Below are 23,428 nucleotides of genomic sequence, written 5' to 3' on the forward strand. Positions count from 1 at the left end.
AGAAGAAAATGGACGTGCGTTTTTCTTGAAAGTTTGAAGGCGGCAATTTTGAAATTTCTTTTTTCTTCCAAAGCAAATCTCTAGAAAAATCGAATAAAGCCTTTGCTGAATGTTCGCTAGGTGGCGATTATTTCGCTCCTGATGGAGGGGGAAGTACCTGAAAACTGTTACGGGAAGAATAGAGTTTGTTCCGGCTGGCCTATTTGTGCCAAATGCATTGTCGCCATCCAACTCGTCACAGCCAACTCCTACGATTATTCGACGAAATAAAGAAGCTATCAACTACGCTCCTGACTCTAGGGTTTATCCAGCAGCGTAACCCAATTTGGTTTTTTTAAAATTATCATTATTGGCCGGCAGAGCTGTGTGTGCTGTCCATAGTCGAAAAGGGAAAAAGTGAGAGTAGACTCACTTATTATTGAGAGCCCGGGCTCTGTCTCAAACAGCCAATCGACAAACGGTTTGGTTGTTAACGCTGGGGACTCCCATCTAACGCTTAAATGAGCACTCTGCGCAGACTTGCGACGAAGAAAGAAGAAGAAGAAGAATACTTACAGCTATCTACCCTTGACGCGATCATCACCCGTCGATGATTAGAAAGTCGTTCGAACTAAAACGTAAATAAATTAACAAAAATAAAACGGCCAAACAAAGACTACAATGAATTTTCCGAGTGGAAAAGAACAAGAAACGTAAAAATGATTCTGAAAATCGTCAATGAAGAATTCCAATAAATAATAGGTATAACTGAGTTGGTTCCATTTTCCCCCTTGCCTTTCAAGTCAGTTATAGCGCTCGTGATCGTACTTTCTAAATAGAGGCTAAACGTTACGTCTGAAAACTGGTTTAAACCGACGACAAACGGCGGTAAAAATGAGCTACATCTAATTACCACAATGAACATTTGAGCCAGCTTACGATTTCAAATGTATTTGAGTCGCTAATTAACGACGATTGGTTTGAATTAGTCCAATACAAGAGTTTTCCTTGTCGATTCTCTGGTATTTTGGGATGGAAAAGTTTTTGGCATATATTCCATCGGATAAATTTGGAAAGTGAATCTAGCGAGAAAATTTCGTTTTCATTCGTTTCAAGGCAACGACTTTGAGTGATAGAATGATGTCTAGTGGATACTTAGAGAGAAAATCAAGCCGTGGCCTTTGCGCAACAATTATAAGTTTTATTTGGAAAAGGTTCCGATGAAAAAAAAGGATACAAGGAGGAAAGTATTTATTCTTTTGCTGAGGTGTTTCTCTTTGGAACTGATGGAAAGTGACAGAGTCCAGTACTTGGATGGAGTATCTAGCTGACTTATTGTCTGGCTAGAATGTTCACCACTTAAAGACTTTGTGGTTTCGAACCCGAGTTCTGCACTTTGTAAATATGTCAAAAAGATTAGTTGCATTTTCACGCCAGCACTTTTGGTATATACCTCGTGCTGGATCTCTTGGTCACGATTTTTTTTTTATTATTAAGAGCCAATTTAAAGTTTCTCAACCTGACGATGAAGTCAAGGATGACTCATCTACGGTCCTGTCTATTTCATTTTCTACGGATACTGTGTATAGTAGCTCCGGTAATTTACCTAGTCATCCCTGGAGTGACAACTTGATTGTAATGTATTCTTTTTCTTTTCTATATTTTTACCGTTGTAATAATGTAAGCGAGCTTAAATTACGAAAAAGATTAAAACTTGAATTTCATATGCGTTGGGGTATACCTCTGTAGCCTAATGGTTATCGTTGCTCGCTACGGTGCGATGGGCTCAGGGTTCGCTTCCCAGTAGAATGATGAAATTTGAGTCAAACCATTCGCGGTTCACGTCAGAGCGGTTCGCCGCAATGATTCGTATGTGCTTTGACTCATGTCTGACTCGACTTTATTTAAAATTGAAATTTAGAACATTTTTTATTTGCAACAAGTTGATTCCTTCATTTAACTTCGAATGATTCTCTTTGATAAGTAATTCATCTCTCTTTATTGCCATCAGCAGTAAAGGTCAGGTTATACTTGAAACTATACGAGTGAAATCGTGAGTCAACAAACATGTATTAAGGGGTGTAACAGTTCAGCACGTTCTCCTTCTCCCTCATAAGGCGATGATCCACGCAGAAGGTCGACTCAATAACAATCCAGATGTACATTTTAATTTCATGGCGAATTATAATTTCTTTATGGAAATTCAAGTCACCTTTTGTAATGTTCGTGACACGATGACACGAACCTTCACTGCATATTCTTTCTCTTGCTACCTAAAATCATTTGCTAATTCAATGCTATTGACACTGCCCCGATTTCGTCCCTTCCAATTTGAACTAGTGCAGTTATGAAAGGACTCTTTTGTTTGCTCACTCGAAGACAAAACAAACAACCTTTCACTTGTTTCTATGGATTCCTTTAATAGAATTCGATTTGAGACAATGCTGTGGGTCATGTAATATCAGTTGGTCCATCACCAGTCAGCAACTTTCAGGGCGTGGAATCTTGCGCAATTCCTTCAAAATAACTCGAAAAATTCCCCAGCTTTTCATCCCAACGCCATTGAGTGCTCTCGATAGGAAAAAAACAAAATCAGGAAGTCGTTTCACGTCCGTAATAACAATGCTGGAAAGAAAGTCAAACGAACCCCGCGTGTCACGATCCCTTGACTCTTATTTTGATTGCGGCCATTGAATTTTCAAGCGGGCTTTTTAAAAAGTCAGTTGTTCAATTGTTGGATGCTCCGGCGCCAACAAAGTCGTGGCCGCCACATCCACTTGGGTGGGTTCCTTTTTATTTTCTCGCGCTTTTATGTTGTTCTACACGTTTGCGGATTACAATCCGTTCCGCATCCAGTCACTGCCATCCGCTTCTAGTGCAACGACCGCGCGTTTTCTGTCTCGTTATTATTTTTATTATTATTATTATCCTCTTGTTATATACATTTCTCTTGTGCGCCCCAGCAATTATTATTGCTAATGTAGGTCTTATCTTGTATTTGAATTCATGGAGTATTTATATATTAGTTTTGGAAGGCTTTTACGGCATTGCTAGACTACTTGTACCAACGTCCTTCATGAATAATTTCCTGTATTTGACGAGCACTTTGTTGTGTGCCAATTGTGAAAAGAAACTTCGAGGATGTTGTGCTGTATGAAGCAATCAAACGCTCATAATTACGTGTAGGCCTATAGGCAATTCAATATGCGTAATGAGAAAATTGTGCTTGTCATATGACAGGAGGGAAATCAACCAAGACTGTGACATTGATCTCTAATTGAATCAGAAATAATTATAACAGAAAATCAATTTTGGTGGAGATGAAATGAAAATTTGGGATAAATGTATTCTTAAGAGACGATTACCACACATCAGTATAGCGTAAATAGTCCACATCAATTTTGCACACTTGTAGACTTGTAAACTGAAGAGCGTAGATAATTGGCTGTCATCGCCTTTATGAAAATAAGAAAAAGTAGAATCTCTTTGGTTGGTTGCCGGTGCTGAGTAGTATTAATGATTATAGTAGGTTGATTGTTTTGCCAGCACCAACGGCAAGTTTCTACACGGCAGCTGACTGGAATCTAATTGATTTTCAGTTCGCGTAGTAAATTGCGGCACCACCAAGTTAAAGAAAGAAAAACGTCCCACGCATAATCTATATGAATGGACAGCAGGAGAACAGGACAGTGAACAGAAGTTCGCATACTTTCCAAATTCGACACAGTCTCCCGCGTTCGATGGAGAGTGAGAGAAAAAAAAGGGAGAAGGGAAAGTCTTTTTTAACGATAAATTTAGCGTTGCTTTTTATCGGGGACCGCTGTGCCCTATACTGTTGTGTTTCGATGCAATTACAAGTTAAGGATAAATCGACGACTTGTCTTGTATTGTTTTGGGTGCAGCTCTCGATTAAAAGACTATTATATGCATATAACTTCACATTCACAGTTATTTGCCTTTAAGCCGTTGTTGTGTCTATTTCTTTATTTGTTTTTACAGAGTCTGAATTTGGGCATCCGACACCCCAGCGCTTGTTTTGATTTTAAGGCCGTTTTTGCTATTTGTGTATTCGAATTTCTGGTTCCGCTTCCTTGAAGGGAAGAGAAAAAGGGAAAGCCCATCAATCACCATCGTTATCTAACAGCAGAAATCCCCCCCTAAAAAAGTAACTGGATCAACAGGATATCGACAGCAGCAGAGAGCAATTTCTAAATGTCACGATGACTTTCTTTTTCCTTCAATGTTTACGGATGCGCAGAAGAATTGGGCGCTGCTACTAGCGAATCAATCGACCAAAATTAAATGCTGAAGCCGTCGAATCCATTCAGTTGATTTTGATAAGTCACTTATCGTATAGGCGTTACAAGTGTGATACAGTAAGAATTAATAGTCAAAATAATGAATGTTGAAAAATGAATGTTCATACGATTTTGGTTTTCGTAACTAATAGTAAATTTCGAATCCATTCGACATGGATTCGATATTACCCAAATGAACTTTGTCGACCTTGTCGTCATCCGTAGTTTATTAAGGCAAGAAATGATGATTTCTGAACCGCGTCGTCGCTTGCCAATGAATACTTAATTATTCATTTATTATGTAAGCCACCACCACGAGTGGTGGTGTTTTTTCTGCACGAGCCATTTCCATGCGGAAAAGGTTTGAGTCTGTTGAAATAACATTTGGCTTTGAAACCAGCAGCATTCAAAAGTGATTTAACTGGGAAGCCGGAAGTGTGAAGTGAACTTTCTAGGAAAGTAGAAGAGGGCGACATTGAAAACCTTGTTGTTATATATATAAGCGTCTTGATCTAATTATTGCAGCATAGTACGCTACAGTTGGAAGAATACCTCCAGCATCACATCAAGAGAAACTTGTTACGAAAATCATAAGATGGAAAGCTGTGACGATGCTGTTAATTCATTTGTTTGCATCAATGAATTATTAACAGTGGTGATGTTGCCTGGCTTGCTCCCTATTCCAGTTATTGTTTTAGAATATTTTCCAAGACTTTTCAACATAACGAAAAACTTTTTTTAAATTTTTCATTTTTGAATGCAGGGATTGGATGTCGTTCCTTCGGCCGTTCCCCTTCATGACTTTCCTGGTCAGTAAAGTGCAACATATAGGCTAGGCCTATAGAACACAGACAGAGACAATGGGCCATTTGAGAAAGGTGAATGTTTATAGAGCTTTGGCTTTCAACGAGGAAATGGAGCGTCAAATGGAGGGCAGTGTGCAGTACTCGTAATATTGCTGAATGTATATACCTTCACTCGGATTGTGAGTTGTGATGCACGTGTACACTTTTAAAAGTAAGTAAAGTTTACATTCGCCAACCGGCAGTTTCCCACGCCAGTCCGAACCCAGTGACTTTTCTAATTGAGCTGCTTCATCCCTTGGCACCTTTATAGGCCCTTTTTGTGTTTTATTATGACCGCGTGACTTTCTTTTTTTTTCTCACGTAATCGAACTTGTCCGCTTCCAAACTCGAATCAAATCTAGTGGGTGACCATTTCATCTATTTTCTTTCCTTTTAATTTCACCTCGTATTCTCTGTGTTCGTTTCTCTTGTGACGCTGGAAGAGTCACGTCGCCTTGCAACGTGACCCGTTAGAAATCAATGAGGGCCACTAATAGGCCCTACAATGCATACGCACAGTTATAATAATCAGGATAGGGAAGCTGGACTCAACTAGCGAAACGAGTCCCATCAGCTGATGCCGGAGAAGATGGGGGGGGGGGATAAGGAGGCGGAAGCTAAGCGGAGAATTGGCCCCATTCAACTGGGTTAACAAAGACAACCTGCCCGACGACCTGAATCTATACTCTACTACCCTCTTCTCTTCTTTGATGAAGAATCCACTGGTTTAGACGAAGGCCATTGACAACAAGAGACTTTGAATCCAAATACAAAAGGAAATTTCTCTCTTCATTTAGTTGCGCTGTTTCGTTGCGATTCTGGAGATTATATTGGGATGAGCCTTCAGTCGACGAAAGTTCACCTAAACGACCAGTCCTGTTATTACCCAGTTTGCTCCTAAAAGATTCGCCTTTTTTAATTCTGCCATCACATCATCACTTCGCAGTGAGTTCTTAAATTGCCACTTGGATATTTATCGTAAAACACACTCTTCAATTTCATGGCAATCAATTCTTGATTAATATAGACCCAAACACGGGATGGATATAGATCTCTCGATCGTCCGTTCGGGAGAAAGTTTTTTTGATGAATTCGCGGCGTATAGATTTTCAAAGTGAACCCGACGCTTAATTTGATAGCCTACTGCCCTGATTTTCTATAGCATGTCGTTACTATCTATTTTCATTGTTATTAACTGTGTGTTACACTACGGTATATCTATAACACAAAGCTTGATATTACATTTGGCCCAAGCTTGATCGGGTGTCACGAATCGTCTCGTGTATATAGTGCCCGTTATTGTTCGCTTGGTATAAACGCGCTTTGTTGCCCTCAGTGCGTGAGAGAAGTGTAATATTCCACAGGATCTGTAGTATTCGGAGACTGTAGTATAGCCTACCTCCGGTCCCGCTGTATTGGCTCCACCCATTTTCCACTGTTATCGAATTTTTTGATTCGAGTTTTCGTTATTTGTTTGTGTTTTATCCGATTTTTTGTTTTCAAAATTGTTCACACCCTCCCAAGCACGCCTCTAATTGCTTTATTACTGCTAGAGACTAGAGATAAAACTATTTTGGTATAAATACTGCCAGCCGTCGACCACACAAACCAATTCTCTAACCGACTCGATTTGCAACAACAACATTATTGGTCGATCCTTTTTGAATTGTTTATCGATTCCCTTTTTGATTCATTTTGACAGTGAACTGGTTTCAACACATCCGCCACATCCTGCTGACTTCAAGAAGAATTTATAACAATTCAGAAAATGACGACGACGACGTCGAAAATGTGTGCTATGCTGATTATGGTGCTGGCGCCTATATTGTGGACTTTGCTACTATTCGCCCCGTCCACTCCGGTAGTGCAGACAGCCGTTTTACATCCGTCGGGTGGATTTCAACCGTCGCTTGGACTTGGACTAGACTACGGCCGACTGGATGCACCGCTTCCGGCTCTCACGGCGGATTACAATGCAGGAAAAGATGCTTGCGCTCTGGTGCTTAGCCGTTCCAGCCTTTACGATCACACACAATCCATCTTCTTTGGTGTGGGGTAATTAATCCTACTGCTCATTCTAATCAATTACCTTTTTTTTTAAAAATGATCCATTTTCAATCATCTCGTGATCAAAACAAATCAAAACGCAGTTCTGGCTATGGAGAAAATTGCATCACCTATGCGGCTGTCGATCACGCTCTGGCCCAAGCTCTGCATTACCTGCGCATCGAAACGCCGGAAGAAGAATGGATGCCGGAGCAGTTGGCTACGGTCGGCGAAGTCTTTCTAGAAACATCTCGCATCCTTGCCAGAAGGTATAATAAAACCCACACAACAATAAACTTATAAACCGGTAAACCAAATTTTTCGCCACCAAGGTACGGCCTGACACCGCACGAGATTGAAAACCAACTTCCGCTTTTGGACACCCACAAGACGAACCTGCTCAAGTACTGCCCCGATTTCATGTCGCCACTGCACTGCACGCCCGGCAAGTACCGGCGATTCGACGGCTTGTGCAATAACCTCCAAAACCCCACATGGGGTGCCCGGCTCACTGCATTTACCAGGTAAAAAAGAATCTACGTTCAATTGATTCTGTGAGTGTAAATCATGCTGGTCTTTTGAAAAAAGATTACTGCCGCCAGCTTACAGCGACGGCATCTCGGAGCCGCGCATTGGCTACGGTGGCCTGCCGTTGCCCGGCGCCCGCTCAGTCACGTCACTCGTGCATATCGAGGAAACTCTCAACGATCACGCCGCCACAACTTTAGTGGTCTCTTGGGGACAGTTTATGGATCACGACTTTACCCTGACGGGCACCATGCTGAGTCCGTTGAAATAACAATTTCCTTTTTCTCCTTTTTTGAATTTTATTTGATCTTTATTTTGGCTGCGTTGTGTGCTAATGGCGTTCTTTTTGATGTGAATAACAACAGATCCGCTGGATCGCAATGAATTCGAAGAATGTTGCCGACCGCCTCTGGGTTCCCCGCCCAACAAATACTGTTTCAACATCGACGTGCCGGCCAACGACGAATTCTTCAGCCGATTCGGTGTGCGCTGCATCGATTTCGTTCGCGGATTCCCCGGCGTTCGTCACGGTTGCCGATTAGGTAGGTTTAATAGTCATAAAGTAACTTTCCAATTTCATCATCGTCAGCCAGTAGCTTGTCTAGTTAACGCAATTGTTTTCACTTTATTTGTTGCTGTCTCGTTCAAAAGGTTCTAGGACTCAATTCAATCTGCTAACTGCGACGATCGACGCCAACACTGTTTACGGCGTCAGAGAATCGTTCGCCAGGTATAACCAAATCATCTTTCACTTTTGATTGATTGTTCTCTCTATATTCGCCCACCTTCATTTACCGCTTTTTCTTTCCCTTTGTCACGTCTTTTTTTAAATATTTTTGAGTAGATTTTAAGCTCAGATAACTTAATGATAAATATCTTTGATGGTCGTAGGTCACTACGTTCCGGTTATGGTGGACAATTAAGAATGAATCCGGTCTTGAGACCTTATGGGCTGATGGATCTCCTTCCAGCCAAGACGGACATACCCGATGAGGGTTGTACTCATCGAGCCGAAAATGGCAACAAGTTTTGTTTCGACGGCGGTAATATCATCATAGAAAATCAGTTGCTTTTATACATAACAATTCCTTTAACTCGCTGACACCAATGTCTATGCAGGCGAAATCCGAGTCAACGAACAGCTCATTCTAACGTGCATGCACACCTTGTGGGCACGTGAACACAATCGAATCGCCACCGAATTGCATCACATCAATCCTCATTGGGACGACGAAATCCTTTTCCAGGTCAGCGATTCTTTTTCAAATATTAGAACGTCGTGATCGATAAAACTAGGTCTCATTTAATAATCCCGTTTTCAACAAAATGTGGATCAATAGGAAGCGAGAAATATTGTCATCGCCATGATCCAGCACATTACCTACAACGAATTCTTGCCCGTCGTGCTGGGCAAAGACATGATTGCCAAGTTTGGTCTCCTACTCCAGAAAGAGGTATTACCATTTACCAGCAAAGAATGGGCCATTGATTTTGATGAATTTCTCATCATTTTAGGGTTACTGGAACGGATACGACCCAACGGTCAATCCGGGCATCATGGCCTCATTCGCCGCAGCAGCTTTCCGTTTCGGCCACACTATTCTGCCGACTAATGTCGAACGATGGAGCAAAGCCCATCGCTACGTCACGCATACTCCGCTAGCGGACCTGATCCGTCAACCCTATCAGCTCTACGAGCCTGGCGTGCTGGACGAGTACTACATTGGAATGACGAACCAGCCCGCTTTAGCCTTCGACAATTTCATTACGGCTCAAGTCACCACCCTGCTGTTCCGCAAACCGGGAGAGCGACATGGTGTCGACCTGACGGCCTTCAATCTTCAACGCAATCGCGAAGTGGGATTGCCCGGCTACACGGAATTCCGCAAATTTTGCGGCTTATCGCCCGTCCACACCTGGGAAGACCTTCTCGGCTCGATGAGCAACGACACAGTTTATCGCTACGCCGCCACTCTGAGAACTCCGCACGACATCGACCTGTGGTCCGGTGGTGTGTCGGAACGGGCTTTGCCGGGCAGTCTTCTAGGTCCCACCTTTGCTTGTGTCATTGCCACGCAATTCAGCAGCGTTCGCGTTGGCGACCGCTTCTGGTACGAACTGGACAACCAGCCGTCGTCTTTCACTCCGCAGCAATTGGAAGAGATCCGCAAAACACGTTTGGCTCGCGTACTTTGCGACAATACCGATCTGATCCAGACCATCCAGACCTACCCACTCGTGTTGCCTGACCACGAAATGTGAGTTTAATATTATTAAAATCTAATTCCTGATTGATTTGACTGGTTTATACTGACTACATGTTTTCCATTTCTCAGCAATCCCCGAGTCAGTTGCAAATCTTCCATCATCCCGTATGTTGATCTGACCAAATGGGCCGATCCTCACAACTCGCACGTACCGGTAATAAAATTCTTTTCGTTTTTAAAATGTTACAAATTATTCTTAACTAACTGTTTGTTCTGATTGTCAAATAGAAAACACCGACTCTAGTCCAACCCATACCCCACGGCCATCAAGCTGCTCACACCGGTTCGGGTAATCCAAACAAGGACGGGATAACAGTCAATCAAGTGGCTATTCACATGCTGAGAGAAGCTTTGGGCAGTGGCGTCTACGCCGGCCAGTTTACCGGTCCTCATCGTTCGCCGCTGCATCCGCATTCCGGTAAAGTGAAGCCGACTCCGACTCGCCGTCCTGTCGTCCTCAGCCAAGAATACATCGACAACCTCAACGCGCATCTCATTGGAGCCGGTATATCGTGTTCACAACAAATGTTAATCGGCTAATGGCATTGTTCAACTTTTCATTGTTTTGGGGGTTTGGCAGGTTTCCCGGGACTGAACGGTCTGTACAACATCCTCACTCACGTGCCCAACAATCTTTACAAAAGGACGGCCAATTCGAGCGACTTTTTCGGCGATTACGCTCCTTATGCGCCCAAACAGGCTGCCGAGTATCGTACAGACATGGACGAAGTCGTCGAAACGGCAATGCACGGCCCACTCAATTACAAGGACAAATTCGCCATCAACAAGTTTGTTCCTATCGAGGTACTATTGATTCCTATTTCTAAAATTTACAAAGGCAATCTGAATGAAATGTTGAAATGGATTAGGGACCATACGGCAAATTCGATTTGCAAGACTTTGTCAACCTAGCCGAACATTTGATCAAAACCAGCAACCAATTACCTGTAGGAGCCAATCAAGTGAAAGAAGACGATCACTTTGATGCAGATTCACCCAACCTTCTCAACAATGTGGGCACTGCCAACGCTCGTACCATTTCCAGTTCCACGACTAACAACCTGAAAAAGCCATCAGTCACCACCGATAGGAAAGTGGGCAGTTATCGGAGTCGCAGTCGTAATGGTCGCACTAAACGAGCTGATAATAAGGAAAAGAATAAGAATGCCGATGAGGAGCTGGCAGATTCTTCGCTAGTGCCCCTCGACCTATCCAACTATTCGAAACCGTCACGATTGGACATTTTCTTACCCGAGTTCATAGTCGACCACGTTGAATCTTACGCAGCAACGCAAAATAATAAGAGCGCCGAGGTTGTCGATCAAGTCATCCATGCGGAAGAGAAACGAGCCGCCCAACATGAAAAAATCGAAGCAGACATGCAGAAGGCGGTCGAAGCCATGAAAAACCTGGAAGATTCCTACAAGGTTTTGCACGAGCAGATCGAGGCGACACGAAAATTGTTTCCTGATGTTGACGATCCGGCTCACAAAACATTGGATGACATCCTCTCCAACGCTTCCACTCCCAGGTCATCTGCTCTTGAGGGTGATTCACCATCGACTGCTGATGCTAGTTAACTTAAATCATGACCTTTCGGCAGTCTTCAGTCATCAGCCCTGCTACATTAATCATATCATTCTTCAGTAATATACTCTATAGTCTATCAATTTTATATTATAAACGTCTGCGTCTCTTCATCAGCTCGCGCATACGATTTTTCCATCTTCTACTAACTCTGATTGGGTTTGGTCAGGTTCCGTAGCTGTGCACTATATACTCAAAGAGCTTGGGCTACATGAATTAAATATTTCGGTATATCTACAAGAATCGTTTTGAGTAAAGACAAAGGCTCGTGATTTTTTAATAATTATGTTCGACTTTTATACTTAATTTTTATCGTTGATGAATATATATTGATCGCATGACAATAACATTCAATCATACAGGAAGAACTTTCAACGCCAAACATTTTAGGGATTCGGGGTCCCGTGATGAGCGTCTATATTCGATACTCTTTGAGTCTTGACTTGACCAAAACATGTTCCATTCTTTCTTGTAACAGCTTAAATGATGAATTTTTTGAAATTTTGATATACCAAACATACACAGAGTTCTTTTAACGAAAAGAAAAAGGTTTAAACTTCAATCCCACATCCAATCCAAAAATCCAAACCACATTCCCATTTCAATTTGAGGTTATTTTCATAATCTAAGCTGTTTTAAAATTTGTTTTTGTTATAATGTCACAGGTCTCAAACGACTGTCTCGACATCATCATGCTGTTTATTTTATTTATTTATCACACAGGCTCATTCGTGAAATTAAGAAGGCTTCGTCTAAACGTGCGCATCAATCCCGTAAAGTGAATCCAAGTTATTTGACCGTCTCAAATTCTTTCGATGAATTAGTAAAGGTATTTATGCATTATTGATATGGGGGTGTCACATATTTTTATTATTTGTAAAAGAACTTTTTTCAATTTAACATGTTTTTTCCTTAACATTATAATTTGATAACACGCGTTCTTATTAAATTCTAGAAAGATATGTTACCTGATTTATTAAATTTCAAAAATCATGTTCAAAGTAAATTTTTTGGGGTAAAATCACTCAATCTTGTATATTTTGAAAAATTTTAGAAAGTATTAGAATTGGTCGTATAGCGTTTTCAGAAACTTACATTCAGCAAAGTGTAGCGATTTGTTTAGTTATTAAAATTGATCTCAGTAATATTCAATCAACAAGCGTGTGTGTATTAAAATATTGACAAACTGCCACGGAGTGACATAGCTGATAGGATGGTGATTTGCGTCAGATTTTAACTTGGATGTATGGAAACAAAGCGAGCTGGAGGGTATACTGGAAATTTGCAAACTGCTGATAATTTTGTCGTAACATGTAGAAATTACAGGTACAGTTTCGCAATTATACAAATGAGGTACAGAAGAAACCAGCAGTATGCCAAATACCTAGATATCGCTTACACCAAACATAGGGTGACGCTGTGCAGTTTACTGAAGGGTATGGTCCTAACATGGTAACAGTAGTGTTTGGAGTGCATGGAACTACATACAGTAAGGGATGAGGAAATTAACGCTTTAATTCAGTTGAAAAACAAACAAACTACTATTTACCGTTGTTGGTCTTGTAGAACATTCTGTCGGTGTTGATTTCCTCACCAAAAGTAGTTGATATTAGTAAAACTGCGCTTATGCTAGCGATTAGCAGCACCTAAGGTGATGTGTAAGTATGTGCAATTGTAAATTTTTTTGAAAAACGGTGAGAAATGGACTAACAATAACGTAACATTAATATTATACTTCATAAAATACGAAGTGGGAAATAACATTTTTCTTACCGTCTTAAGTTGGAACATGTTGACGCGTGATTCAGCTTACCAACCAGCTATGATTGTCCTACCTCTCGCTCTTGTTTAGTCTTGAACCGTTTTTATTTCTAAAAAAATGACACTAGTGAGAAGTGCTGCAACTATTGCTTTATGTAGGACAAGTCTGCAAACACTCGACACAGCTGCAGTCGAGTGCACCAGCTGTGAAGTCTGTATGTGGCCGTATGTGAAGAATAAGTAACGCATCACTTTATCCGATTTCTGCAGCTTTTTTTTTTAAAATTAAGCTAAAATAAATGTTGGTAAGATTGAATTATATAATAAACACTAACCGGCTGAATTGATAAATAACTCTGTTGAAACTGGGCACGCATACATGTGATGGATAGAAATAGAAGTTTCATCTAAACAACATGTTTTTGTTTAACTCAAAGTTCGACACTAGTAAACATATCTGTAATAAGTTGGCGCCATTTGATAATTCATCTGATATGATGGGTATGAGCTATAGGTAAGAAAAGACTGCCGAGGCTGGTAACCGTTGCTCGAAGCTGGTTTGCTGCTGGGGTAGGGAGGATTCTCGTAGTAGTATCTAGTAGTCGGTTGGCTGTAGTAGTTAGGAACCGGGGCAACGTAGTACCTAAAACACGGGGTTGTGGTGTAATAGATTGGCTTGCCAGTTGTGTAGGCGGGAGCGTAGTAGTTTGGATGTTCCTCTTCATAATGCGGAGACTGGAAGACTGAACTGGCATATTTGGTGGTGTAGTAGGAAGGAGCTGCTGTGGTGTAGTAAGTTGGACTCTCTTGCAGGTAACGCGCAACTTTGTTGGCGTCATATTCAAAAGAGTCCTGCTGGTAGGACGGCGTAGCAGCTGAGTAGTATGAATCAGTTTCCTCGGGTAAATCGCCGGCATTGTCGCGGGAAGAAGATTCTTCATAGGTACCGGGAGTAGATTCCAGGTCGTATGGGCTATAGTGATCGCTGGGGAAATAGTGGCTCGCTGCAGCTTGGTAAGGAGCCCCTGTGGTGAAGGGAGCAGGTCCATATGCGTAGCTAGAAGTAGTGGTATGGTAACCATGCTCTTCGTACCGGTAGCCATCAGTGGTATAATCTGGCGCAGAATAAGAAGAACTCTTTGTGAGGGGCTTGTACTCGTGATGGTCGGATTCAGCTCCATAAGTTGATGCAACATCGTAGTGAGGAGCAGCTGTTGTGTAAGCGAAATAGGCAGCACTCTCGTAGTGATAACCAGCTGTGGTATAGTAGCCAGGAGTGGTGTCAGCTGTTGAAGTATAATAAGTAGCCGTTGTTGCGTAATGGGATTGGGCTTCAGCTTTGTAGCTAGGAGAGGCGTAAGACGGAGCAGAGAAGTAAGAAGCTGTCGTCGAGTAGTAAGTTGGAGCCTCAGTTTTGTAGCCAGCAATGGAATAAGACGGCGCAAAATAACGACAAGTCGTTGACGGGTAGTACGAAGGAGCCGGCGTGGAGTAGTACGAATTCGACTTGACAGTAGTCGTTTCGTATTTCTGTAAATAACAAAAAAACAAAAATCTGGGTATACATATGACTCTTTTTAAAACTTCACATCTACAGTGACGTACCTGATAAGGCGTGTTGGTTGTCGTGTAGCTCTCGCCGTAAGTAGAAGAAGGTTTTGAATATGACGCCACTCCGATCCCGTATCCAGGTTTGACGACGCCACAGGAGACATCAACAACGCTAGTCATTAGCAGAACAAACAAGTGAAAGAATGAATACAAATCGTCCTAAGGTGTTTCAAACAGTAAACATAACTATTGTTTAAGTACTAAAGTTTCAAAAGACCAAGAAGTTCTTAATTACAGAATTAATAAAAATAAATAAGCAGACGGGATTGAATAAGGCAAAGAATGTAAACAATGGACTACGCGATGGTTTGTTTGAATTCACCACAATATTAAATAATAATAATAACTTACCCATGGCGATTTAATTTATAAACAGTACCGAGGTTGAAAGAAACTCAACTAAGGGTTTTCACACATTTCTGATGTTTATATACCTGTGCTCACCCTCTTTGATGCAAAACCTAATTACTCCCCCAAAACAGATGATCCTGAAATGGCGCGTTAAAATTTCAACATTTTTAACAGTTTCTCAGGATACAATTTTTCAGTTGATTGAAAATTGACACATTCGTACAATTCCCTTAGATTGAATTAATTTTGAATTATTCCAATCCTTTTTTTTGAGGGCATTTGTCTAAACCATGGTTGTAGATATAATGGTTCCCACTGTCTGTGTTATAAGGTCCCATAAGAAAAAAATTGAAAGTTCTCCGTCAACGATCTTTCCTCAGGGCATGGTTACTACGAAAGTGCTGCCATCTGCCCACACAATCTCTAACTGAATGGCTTACTGCAGAAACGAAGAATTCACGTTTTAATGGCGGAAATGCAGATTAATGTAAAATGACACGCAAACCATGTTTCGTTTTTAATTGTAAATCTTCTTATAACAAAGAAAATGAAAGTCTTGCGTTTTTCCATCCACCGAAGTTGTGTCTAAATTCCTGGCAGGAAATTATTAAAAAGCCAGGACTCACTTGCCAGTCCAGAATTTGCAGTATTCATTTTGAAGAGAACGACATACTCAAAGGGAGAGAAATTCAAGGCGTGTTTTACAGTTATCCGAAATGGAAATTAAAATCAGGTGCTCGGCCCAGTAAATTGCTAGGTATTCTCAAATTTTAATTATCCATGACAATGTTAAGTTATACTAATACTGCTAATTCTGTATGTTTCTAACAGGAAATGATGTCAGCGTACTCGAAAGACCTGCTGCAAAGAAGTATGTTCACAGTGATAGGTTTAAGTCACCATATCGAAATATAACAGCAAAGTCTAAAGCTGCTAATCCTAAGCTGCAGTTGGACAATCAATCATTTTTGTCGAATAACAACACCAATGTATTGATCCCATCACATGCAAAGAAGTCAACGTCAAATAGCATAGGTAAATTAAAAACTAAGTGTAATAAGATATTTTTTAAAAACATGACATGTTATGTTACAGCTATACACCAACTTGACGCTGAAAAAGGAAAAGTAAATGATATGGAAGCAGCTGAACCTGTGGCATTACCATGTGTAACAACAGAAGACATGTTCCAGGAACCTACTACTGAAACACTCCTACACATTCCACCTGAAAAAGAACTACAATCTGAATCTGAATCTCAATTCAGTCATTATTTAGTGAGAGATAGTTACGAAATTTGTATGTCAAAAATCAAAGTACTCAATCTTTGTCCTTTTTTTTGTGACACACACCGTGCTGACTCGTATCCTTATTTAATAATGGAATTCGTACAAGTTAGATATCATTTTGAATCAAAGCGTTTTCAAGAACGTAATTTGGCAGAAGTTGATAGTAACGTGCGACAAAATTTCAAGATGGCAAAACTTGCTTAATTTTTTTTTTCTAAATGTAAATTGTATGTATGTTAATACACATTACAAGTTATAAATTGAACCAATGAAATCTATTGTTATCATCTGAAATTAATCTTAATTAGAAAATCGTCAATCAATCTGTTTAACGGATGCGCAAAGCCGCAAAGTACGCATAGCTCTGATTTGTTTACGAGGGACTTAGAAAATTTCTGTGTTGTTTCAGTGTAAGCTTCCAGCCTTCCAACACCAGGTCGCGGGGCTGTCGCAGTAACCAAAGATCACAAAAAAATCAGCTGCCTTATGGGACCTTATAACACAGACAGTGGGAACCATTATATCAACAACCATGGTCTAAACCTAAATTCTAAATGTGTGGAAAACTGGAAACTTATAGTTCGATTGTAAACATTTGGCAACAACGCGCTTTAGCAGACGCAATTATGAAAACATAACAAAACGTTGCAGGTTGAAAGCAGAGCCGTTTGTTAGTTATCGTTCTTCAATTTCTAGTATTTCAGGCTAATAAAGGGAAAATGGCTTATAGGGGAAAAATTATCAGTCTTTTTGGTTTAACTTGTAGATCAGGAAGCAAAATCTCAAGAAATGTTAACCCTGTTTACTCTAGTGTTTTGATGCGTGTTAATCCGTAAGTGTAGCAGTTATTTTCATTATTGCTCGAGAGCCTATGTCAAATCATAATAATGTTGTGTAATATTTTTTATTTTGGTTGAAAGTAGATTTCAGGAAAATCAGGCTACCCTAAAAATTTCTGCTGTCACATTTTCAAGCATACAACGATTGCACACAAGTTCACAGTGTCGTATGTTTGTTCAGACCCAAGACACTCCAAATCCCAACAGTTTGAAATTCCTTCCCGGAGTTCAGGTAGTTTTAATTTCTGTAGTATTTGATTTTGCTAAGAAGTTTTCTTATTATTTACGTAAGTTCTATTCATTACTAGGTTCTTGAATCTGAAACGATGGATTTCCCTACTCTATCTTCAGCCCAGTGCTCGCCCTTAGCTAAGCTTCTGTTTCGCATTGAAGGTGTCAAATCAGTATTCCTTGGTCCAGATTTCATCACAATCACAAAAGTAAATTTGTCTGTTAAATTAATGGGTTTCTGTTAATTTATCATTATAATCTTAAGATTGATGAAGAAACTGATTGGAAAACTATAAAAGCCGAAGTTTTTGCTACTATAATGGATTTCTTCACTAGTGGACTTCCAGTAGTAAATGAAGGAACCAATCAACCTGATAGTGCAGGTACTATAAACTACAAATCCAAAACAAAAAGTTTTAAATAATAATTTTAAGCACTTTGCACTTTAATTTTTAATAGATGGAAACGAAGAAGATAACGATACCGTACTGATGATCAAAGAGTTATTAGACAGCCGAATCCGGCCCACTGTTCAAGAAGATGGAGGAGATCTTGTTTTTAAAGGCTTTAAAGATGGCATTGTTTATTTAAAATTGCAGGGATCTTGCACCAGTTGCCCTAGTTCAATGGTTACTCTGAAGAATGGAGTTCAGAATATGCTACAGTTTTACATACCAGAGGTATTTAAAAAATCAATTCTTAAATATTTGGATGGTAATGATAAATCATTTAACATAATTTAACTATTATGCAAGGTCATTGCAGTAGAACAAGTTCTTGAAGATGAACTCGACAAAAAGGCAAAAGAAGAATTAGAAAAATTTGAAAATACGTTGCCCAAATGAATTTTCTAAATGTCTTTGCTGATGTACAGGTATGGAGTAAATTATAGTTTAGGCTACCACTGTTAATTATCAGTATTGTTTTTTATGCATACGCCAAATTTCCATAAAATGTTGGTAGAGAGGGATTCAATAATCGGTTTAGCCGCTTTCTTCTTAATGACTATCTAGAGATCTAACCGTGTTTGGCTCGAGAACTCTTCTAATAACTCGTTTGGTGCTAGAACACGAAGAATCTTGTGTAGAATATGACGTATATTTTCATGACAAGGTTTTTAATTGATTTAATACGAAATTAGGCTACTTGTTTTTTATTTGCACGTAGTTTTTGAATTGACAGATTGCACATTCGCTGAGATGGATCTCCATTTTTAGTTTTTTAAGAACTTGTGCGAAACAAACTGTCGACCGGTTATAAGCCTTAAGATTCTTTTTTCAATCATATATCAACCTTGCTAGTCGTCCAAAATAAACAGCCGAGAATGCTCACTTCGGACACTTTCTGTTGGAGAGCTTATTATGAGAAAAGAAAACCAGATATGTAATGCTTATTGGAAATTATTGAAAGGCTGTATTAACGACTATATTCAAATAAGGTGAAAAAATTACCCTTGTAATCTTGGGAAAATTTTTACAACTTCTTTTTCATAAAAGCTAAAATTCATTGACAGGTATCAATCATGTCATTGGATCCAATCCACTGACCGCAATCTGGATCGTCCGTCTACGTTTTCTCCTCCGATTTTAGAGAGCTACTTAACTTTAAAGAAATGCTGGGTGTATTTGTTTATTGTCTTTAATTATTCTTTAGTTATAGGTTTGTCTTTAGTTACACGGTTAAAATGCTGCGTAGTGTTCTTTTGTTTGAAAGCGTCTAATTAGTAGGCCTACTCAGTGATCTGCGGCATCTGCCGAATCAATTCTGATTATCAACTTATTCTTTATCTGTGGTACTGGCGCGCCATCAGAGACCAGGTTGCGCTCTTTTCGGTATCGACATGCCGTGTAATTAATTTAATTTTAAAACTGAACAACTAGGCAACTAATATTAATTTTTTAAAATGAAACGTGAAACCTTGGTGATCTACTGTTTAAGCGCTGTTTCCCGGGTGCTGGAATAGCAGATGCCATAGACTAGGCACATAACATGCCAAGCTGCCTTCCTGCCTTCTCCTCAGTGTAGAAGTTGGACTGACGTCCATTTGGGGATTTCTGTTGTTTTGGGTGATGCTGCGGTGGTGGCTTCTTGGTAAAGATGAGATACAAATTTGGAGGGAGAATATTACGTAAAGTTTCGTCACTACGCCATCTAGCGGTCCAATATAGAACTGCATGCAAAATTCCCTTTTCTTGCCCCAAAAGTCAAAACGCGAAATTTTCTTCTCTTATTCGTCAGAACGTGTCTGAGAAGTTGTAACATAGTACATAGGTAAATCATTTCATCTGATGAGTCAACAATCAATGATCAACAATCAATGAGTCAACAAATTAGCTAGCTTCAAAAATTACCAATGAATTCATACTTCATTAGGTAAACTCGAGTGATTTCGTCTGTAACTTGTCGGTGATGTGGTCTATTCCGTGTACATGTTGGATAACCTTAATGTTTTTCATCAACTTACAGCAGAGGAACCGGGAAAGTCGTGCAGCCTACCGTCACCTATTTTGTTCAAACTCATTGTATTCTACTGAATGTGTCATCAAAATGATACAGGTATAAACCAACGCTAGCTTTATTTCATGCTAAAACATATATTCTTCTCATGTTTCATTAGGATTAATCTTAATTATTGGCTTTTCTATTGAACTTGCTAGATCACCGACCCCAGTATGTGAGTATGGACTCTCATTCCATCTTCTAGAGAAACTTTGATAACTGATTGGTGGTTTCATGTGTAAGTTCACTTGTCATGTACTGAACTTTATTAATTGCAGTCTAATATGAATTTATGTTTTATTTACAGGTTTCTAAATTGGCATGACTGAATTTATGAGAAGTTATTTCCTTTCAAGAAAAAGGACTTACAGTCAACAAGATTCCTTGTATGCTAACCCGTTATTGGCTGCTACCCTTGAATCTCCACATTTGTCAACACTAAAAAAAGAGGTTAAATATTGTGTTCATGCCTATCATCATTGTAAGTTGTGTTTACATTGAATTTAGAGAAGTTGTCATACTAATAGCACTTTTAACGATTGTTTGGTTTCTTATTTAGATGTTGCCTATAAGACCAAATGTGGGGCATCTGGTTATCCCTCCAAAATAAGGCAATGACCACACGTTCAACGCGGATCATTCGTTCTGTCGACTTGACTCATTCCATCTTCTGGATTGCTTAGGAAAGCTGATTGGTGTTACCTGTGTAACTTCATTGTCATGTCACTGAATTTAAATTTTGTTTACATTTTGTTTCTTGATATTTAAGCATTTAGGTAATGACCGAGAAGATGCGGCCTACATGAACATCATTTAGGCGGCCAGCATCATTCGACTACCCAATCGGCTTCTACTACCCTGCTCTCAACATAGCACGGAGTTTTACCCTTTAGATTTCTTGGCTGTTCGCGAATCGCGATGTGTGATGGCATTTCCTTGGACGAGATGATGATTTTGGCGAGAAAAATATTGCGTGAGTACTTAAAACTGTTTAATTATTCTTTTACTTATTTTTAAAATATTTTTTTTATTTACAGGTTCTAACCTTCAGGTTCCTAAATTTGCATGACAGACTTTATGACTGAGAAGTAATGTTCTTTCAAGAAAATCAACAAGGTCCCTAGTTTGCTAACCCAATTGCTGCTACCCTTGAATCTCCTTATTAAGCTCCTTACACAGTCCCTCTTGATTTGAGGTATTGCTTTTTGTCGCTATACAATCTTATTGAAAATTATTGACATCCAAATAAATGTTCATTCTGCTTACAGGGTAATCCTTCGCTACTGATCATGGACTCCATTGGTGAAACTGAAAATCAACGAGAGAATGCTGTAATCCAAGACTGATAAATTGCATAGTTAGATTAAATTACAAGTGCATTTCTGGGCTCCCTTCTTTTCTGTGGCCCCGTTTCCCTATCTAACCACTAACCAACGCCCGCTGTGAAACCAGGAGGAGGGGAGGGCTCTGGTCGAACGGGGACTTGGAAGGCTTATGATCTAAGGGTCATGAGTCTAACCCGGAAGCCTAGTATGACTAATCGCTCCCCAGTAAAACTTGCCTCGCACTCTTCTCTCCTCTTCCATTTCCAGGTAATCTCCCTGGATCTACGCCGACACTGCATGTGCGAGTTTTAGCAAGCAATCCGCCACCCAAATTGACAAAAAGTGATAGTTTGTTTTCACGGAAATTGCGTCAGACGGTTGAAAAATTTCTAGTTCAACAATCTCATGTAGAAATTAGCATCTAGTCTACTGGTGCAAATTGCGATTCTTTAAGCTTGATTAATTTCGGTTATGTGTAAAAGCTGTTGTGGGTAGCTAAAAAATGGAACTAATTCGCTTTTTCAGAATATTTTGAAGAGAGATCACAAGAAAATCTAAAAACAACAAAGTGATCTAAAACCAAAATATTCAGAAAAAGTGGAGTAGTTCAATTTTTTTAGCTACCCACAATAGCTTTTAACACATCACCTAAATTAATCAAGCTTAAAGAATTGCAATTTGCACCAGTAGACTAGTTGCTAATTTCTACATGAGATTTTTGAACTAGAAATTTTTTAACCGTCTGACGCAATTTCCGTGAAAACAAACTATCACTTTTTGTCAAATTGGGTGGCGGATTGCTTTCTAAAAAGCCTCGCACAAAAAAAAATTGTCTTGAACCGGACGCTCTGTTTAATGAATTGTTTATTTTGCATGTGTTCCAAATATAGTTTACACAGTTTATATACAATGACATTTTATTTATTTAATATGAATATAGTTTTACAACACTTGTGTAAATATGATGTTGGATATTGTGGGGTTTTAGGAATGGAAGTGAGTGGATGTGGGACTTGATGTTCATGGTGCTTTTGGGGTTTAAGGAATGGATGTGTAAGAGGGGAAGGTATGGGTTGACGGGAAGGTATAGGTTAACAACAGATTTTATCACCAAGTACTGCATATTCATTAAAAATATACCTCACTTCTTTTAGTAAATCATAACCAAATACCCCACCCCAACTTCCTCCTCATTCCCCCATCCTGGACATGTTTATTATTTGTTTGACATAAACCTCCCCGTATTACTATTTTTTTTTTTTCCTTCTCAATATATAAAGTTAAACTGCAAAGACACAAATAGCAATTGAACACAATATTGGATGTCACTTCTGTAGTTCTGTAGCACAAAACCAGCACCTTGGATGCACAAGGAACAGCAACTTGATGCAGATATCTTTCACCACCATAGGCTGCAACACCACGCCACATTGGACAGCAACACCACTGCTACGTAAACATGAACCTATAACCAAAGTGAAATTAATTTTCAGCATCATCGGAAATGCTATATGAAATTTTAAAAAATATGCTACACATCACTTCAAATATTCAACCCAAATATTATATGGCAACATTATCTTATCCCTATCGTGGAAACTTAAATTAATAAATTTACATGATACTAGATGACTCATCTAAGATTTAAATACAAATTCATTTAACTTTAAAGGATACTCTACAGTGGAACAAATAAACAAAACTTCTTTCAGAATCTGCCTTTCTTGCATATGTAATGAAGCGTCCGCTTAGATAGCGCGCGCTGAATTATTATACTATTTTATTTGAATATTATTCACGCATACCATATATAGTCATGTGCGAAACAAGCGCTATAGTTATTTTAGCCAAGCTTTTATTTTATACGCTTCATGTACTGCTTCTTCCATTATTATAATTTTATTATGCTTAAACCAGCTTAATTAGAATTATGAAGCTAGATTTGCAGCTACAAACACGTTTGTTTGCAGCT

General features: G+C 39.6%; 4 protein-coding genes and 3 long non-coding RNA genes across 13 annotated transcripts in view; 5 read left to right on the forward strand and 2 right to left on the reverse strand.

The window, feature by feature from the left end:
- LOC124193321 (thyroid peroxidase-like) overlaps positions 1 to 11,915 on the forward strand; it is a 47,204-nt gene extending 35,289 nt beyond the window's left edge. For 2 of the 4 annotated variants that reach the window (XM_046587084.1, XM_046587083.1), the window contains exons 4-18: positions 5,041 to 5,294; positions 6,825 to 7,177; positions 7,273 to 7,437; positions 7,501 to 7,692; positions 7,757 to 7,953; positions 8,062 to 8,238; positions 8,348 to 8,426; positions 8,588 to 8,739; positions 8,816 to 8,943; positions 9,037 to 9,150; positions 9,212 to 9,954; positions 10,033 to 10,117; positions 10,192 to 10,468; positions 10,544 to 10,767; positions 10,833 to 11,915. In XM_046587084.1, the coding sequence (XP_046443040.1) occupies positions 6,891 to 7,177; positions 7,273 to 7,437; positions 7,501 to 7,692; positions 7,757 to 7,953; positions 8,062 to 8,238; positions 8,348 to 8,426; positions 8,588 to 8,739; positions 8,816 to 8,943; positions 9,037 to 9,150; positions 9,212 to 9,954; positions 10,033 to 10,117; positions 10,192 to 10,468; positions 10,544 to 10,767; positions 10,833 to 11,543 (3,531 nt within the window). In that variant the 5' untranslated portion in view covers positions 5,041 to 5,294; positions 6,825 to 6,890 and the 3' untranslated portion in view covers positions 11,544 to 11,915. Of the gene's footprint in view, positions 1 to 5,040; positions 5,295 to 5,926; positions 6,068 to 6,154; positions 7,178 to 7,272; positions 7,438 to 7,500; positions 7,693 to 7,756; positions 7,954 to 8,061; positions 8,239 to 8,347; positions 8,427 to 8,587; positions 8,740 to 8,815; positions 8,944 to 9,036; positions 9,151 to 9,211; positions 9,955 to 10,032; positions 10,118 to 10,191; positions 10,469 to 10,543; positions 10,768 to 10,832 lie in introns of those variants that run through there. The other 2 variants (XM_046587085.1, XM_046587086.1) reach the window with 2 other exon arrangements.
- A 782-nt stretch (positions 11,916 to 12,697) lies between these two features.
- LOC124193330 lies at positions 12,698 to 13,543 on the reverse strand. Its single transcript, XR_006874179.1, has 3 exons — positions 13,324 to 13,543; positions 13,100 to 13,196; positions 12,698 to 13,030 (listed from the first exon to the last, which is right to left on the reverse strand). It is a non-coding gene; the product is annotated as an uncharacterized LOC124193330 (long non-coding RNA).
- A 212-nt stretch (positions 13,544 to 13,755) lies between these two features.
- LOC124194853 (extensin-2-like) lies at positions 13,756 to 15,042 on the reverse strand. Its single transcript, XM_046589234.1, has 2 exons — positions 14,917 to 15,042; positions 13,756 to 14,841 (listed from the first exon to the last, which is right to left on the reverse strand). Exons 1-2 carry the CDS (start codon positions 15,040 to 15,042, stop codon positions 13,756 to 13,758), a joined length of 1,212 nt encoding a protein of 403 aa, XP_046445190.1.
- A 612-nt stretch (positions 15,043 to 15,654) lies between these two features.
- Positions 15,655 to 16,827, forward strand: LOC124193328. 2 transcript variants are annotated; one of them, XM_046587096.1, is made up of 4 exons: positions 15,660 to 16,030; positions 16,105 to 16,308; positions 16,369 to 16,525; positions 16,573 to 16,827. In XM_046587096.1, the coding sequence occupies exons 1-4, from the start codon at positions 15,766 to 15,768 to the stop codon at positions 16,616 to 16,618; spliced, it is 672 nt and encodes a 223-aa protein (XP_046443052.1). In that variant the 5' UTR covers positions 15,660 to 15,765; the 3' UTR covers positions 16,619 to 16,827. The 2 variants fall into 2 exon arrangements, with proteins under 2 accessions (XP_046443051.1, XP_046443052.1); XM_046587095.1 differs by having other exon boundaries at positions 15,655 to 16,030; positions 16,369 to 16,827.
- A 226-nt stretch (positions 16,828 to 17,053) lies between these two features.
- On the forward strand, positions 17,054 to 18,543 carry LOC124193329 (NFU1 iron-sulfur cluster scaffold homolog, mitochondrial-like). 2 transcript variants are annotated; one of them, XM_046587098.1, is made up of 6 exons: positions 17,054 to 17,394; positions 17,486 to 17,633; positions 17,710 to 17,841; positions 17,898 to 18,015; positions 18,092 to 18,312; positions 18,388 to 18,543. In XM_046587098.1, the coding sequence occupies exons 1-6, from the start codon at positions 17,282 to 17,284 to the stop codon at positions 18,475 to 18,477; spliced, it is 822 nt and encodes a 273-aa protein (XP_046443054.1). In that variant the 5' UTR covers positions 17,054 to 17,281; the 3' UTR covers positions 18,478 to 18,543. The 2 variants fall into 2 exon arrangements, with proteins under 2 accessions (XP_046443054.1, XP_046443053.1); XM_046587097.1 differs by having other exon boundaries at positions 17,183 to 17,394; positions 17,483 to 17,633.
- An 826-nt stretch (positions 18,544 to 19,369) lies between these two features.
- Positions 19,370 to 20,464, forward strand: LOC124193333. 2 transcript variants are annotated; one of them, XR_006874182.1, is made up of 4 exons: positions 19,370 to 19,903; positions 20,099 to 20,188; positions 20,290 to 20,369; positions 20,439 to 20,464. It is a non-coding gene; the product is annotated as an uncharacterized LOC124193333 (long non-coding RNA). The 2 variants fall into 2 exon arrangements; XR_006874181.1 differs by having other exon boundaries at positions 19,370 to 20,188.
- Positions 20,461 to 21,456, forward strand: LOC124193331. The gene is made up of 5 exons (XR_006874180.1): positions 20,461 to 20,612; positions 20,691 to 20,837; positions 20,901 to 21,104; positions 21,169 to 21,326; positions 21,400 to 21,456. It is a non-coding gene; the product is annotated as an uncharacterized LOC124193331 (long non-coding RNA).
- The last annotated feature ends 1,972 nt before the right edge of the window (positions 21,457 to 23,428 follow it).

This window comes from Daphnia pulex, chromosome 5 (genome assembly GCF_021134715.1).
Source record: "Daphnia pulex isolate KAP4 chromosome 5, ASM2113471v1".
Lineage (NCBI taxonomy): Eukaryota > Metazoa > Arthropoda > Branchiopoda > Diplostraca > Daphniidae > Daphnia > Daphnia pulex.

Bases quoted from the DNA above. Each gene is read 5' to 3' on its own strand.
- LOC124193329 (XM_046587097.1), top strand. From the start codon at position 17,282: ATGGCTTATAGGGGAAAAATTATCAGTCTTTTTGGTTTAACTTGTAGA. The intron at 17,395-17,482 runs GTAAGTGTAGCA...TTTGGTTGAAAG, and splicing joins GTTTTGATGCGTGTTAATCC to TAGATTTCAGGAAAATCAGG. The intron at 18,313-18,387 runs GTATTTAAAAAA...CTATTATGCAAG, and splicing joins TACAGTTTTACATACCAGAG to GTCATTGCAGTAGAACAAGT.
- LOC124193328 (XM_046587095.1), top strand. From the start codon at position 15,766: ATGACACGCAAACCATGTTTCGTTTTTAATTGTAAATCTTCTTATAAC. The intron at 16,031-16,104 runs GTATTCTCAAAT...TGTTTCTAACAG, and splicing joins TCGGCCCAGTAAATTGCTAG to GAAATGATGTCAGCGTACTC. The intron at 16,309-16,368 runs GTAAATTAAAAA...GTTATGTTACAG, and splicing joins GTCAACGTCAAATAGCATAG to CTATACACCAACTTGACGCT.
- LOC124194853 (XM_046589234.1), bottom strand. From the start codon at position 15,042: ATGACTAGCGTTGTTGATGTCTCCTGTGGCGTCGTCAAACCTGGATAC. The intron at 14,842-14,916 runs GTACGTCACTGT...TGTTATTTACAG, and splicing joins CAACCAACACGCCTTATCAG to AAATACGAAACGACTACTGT.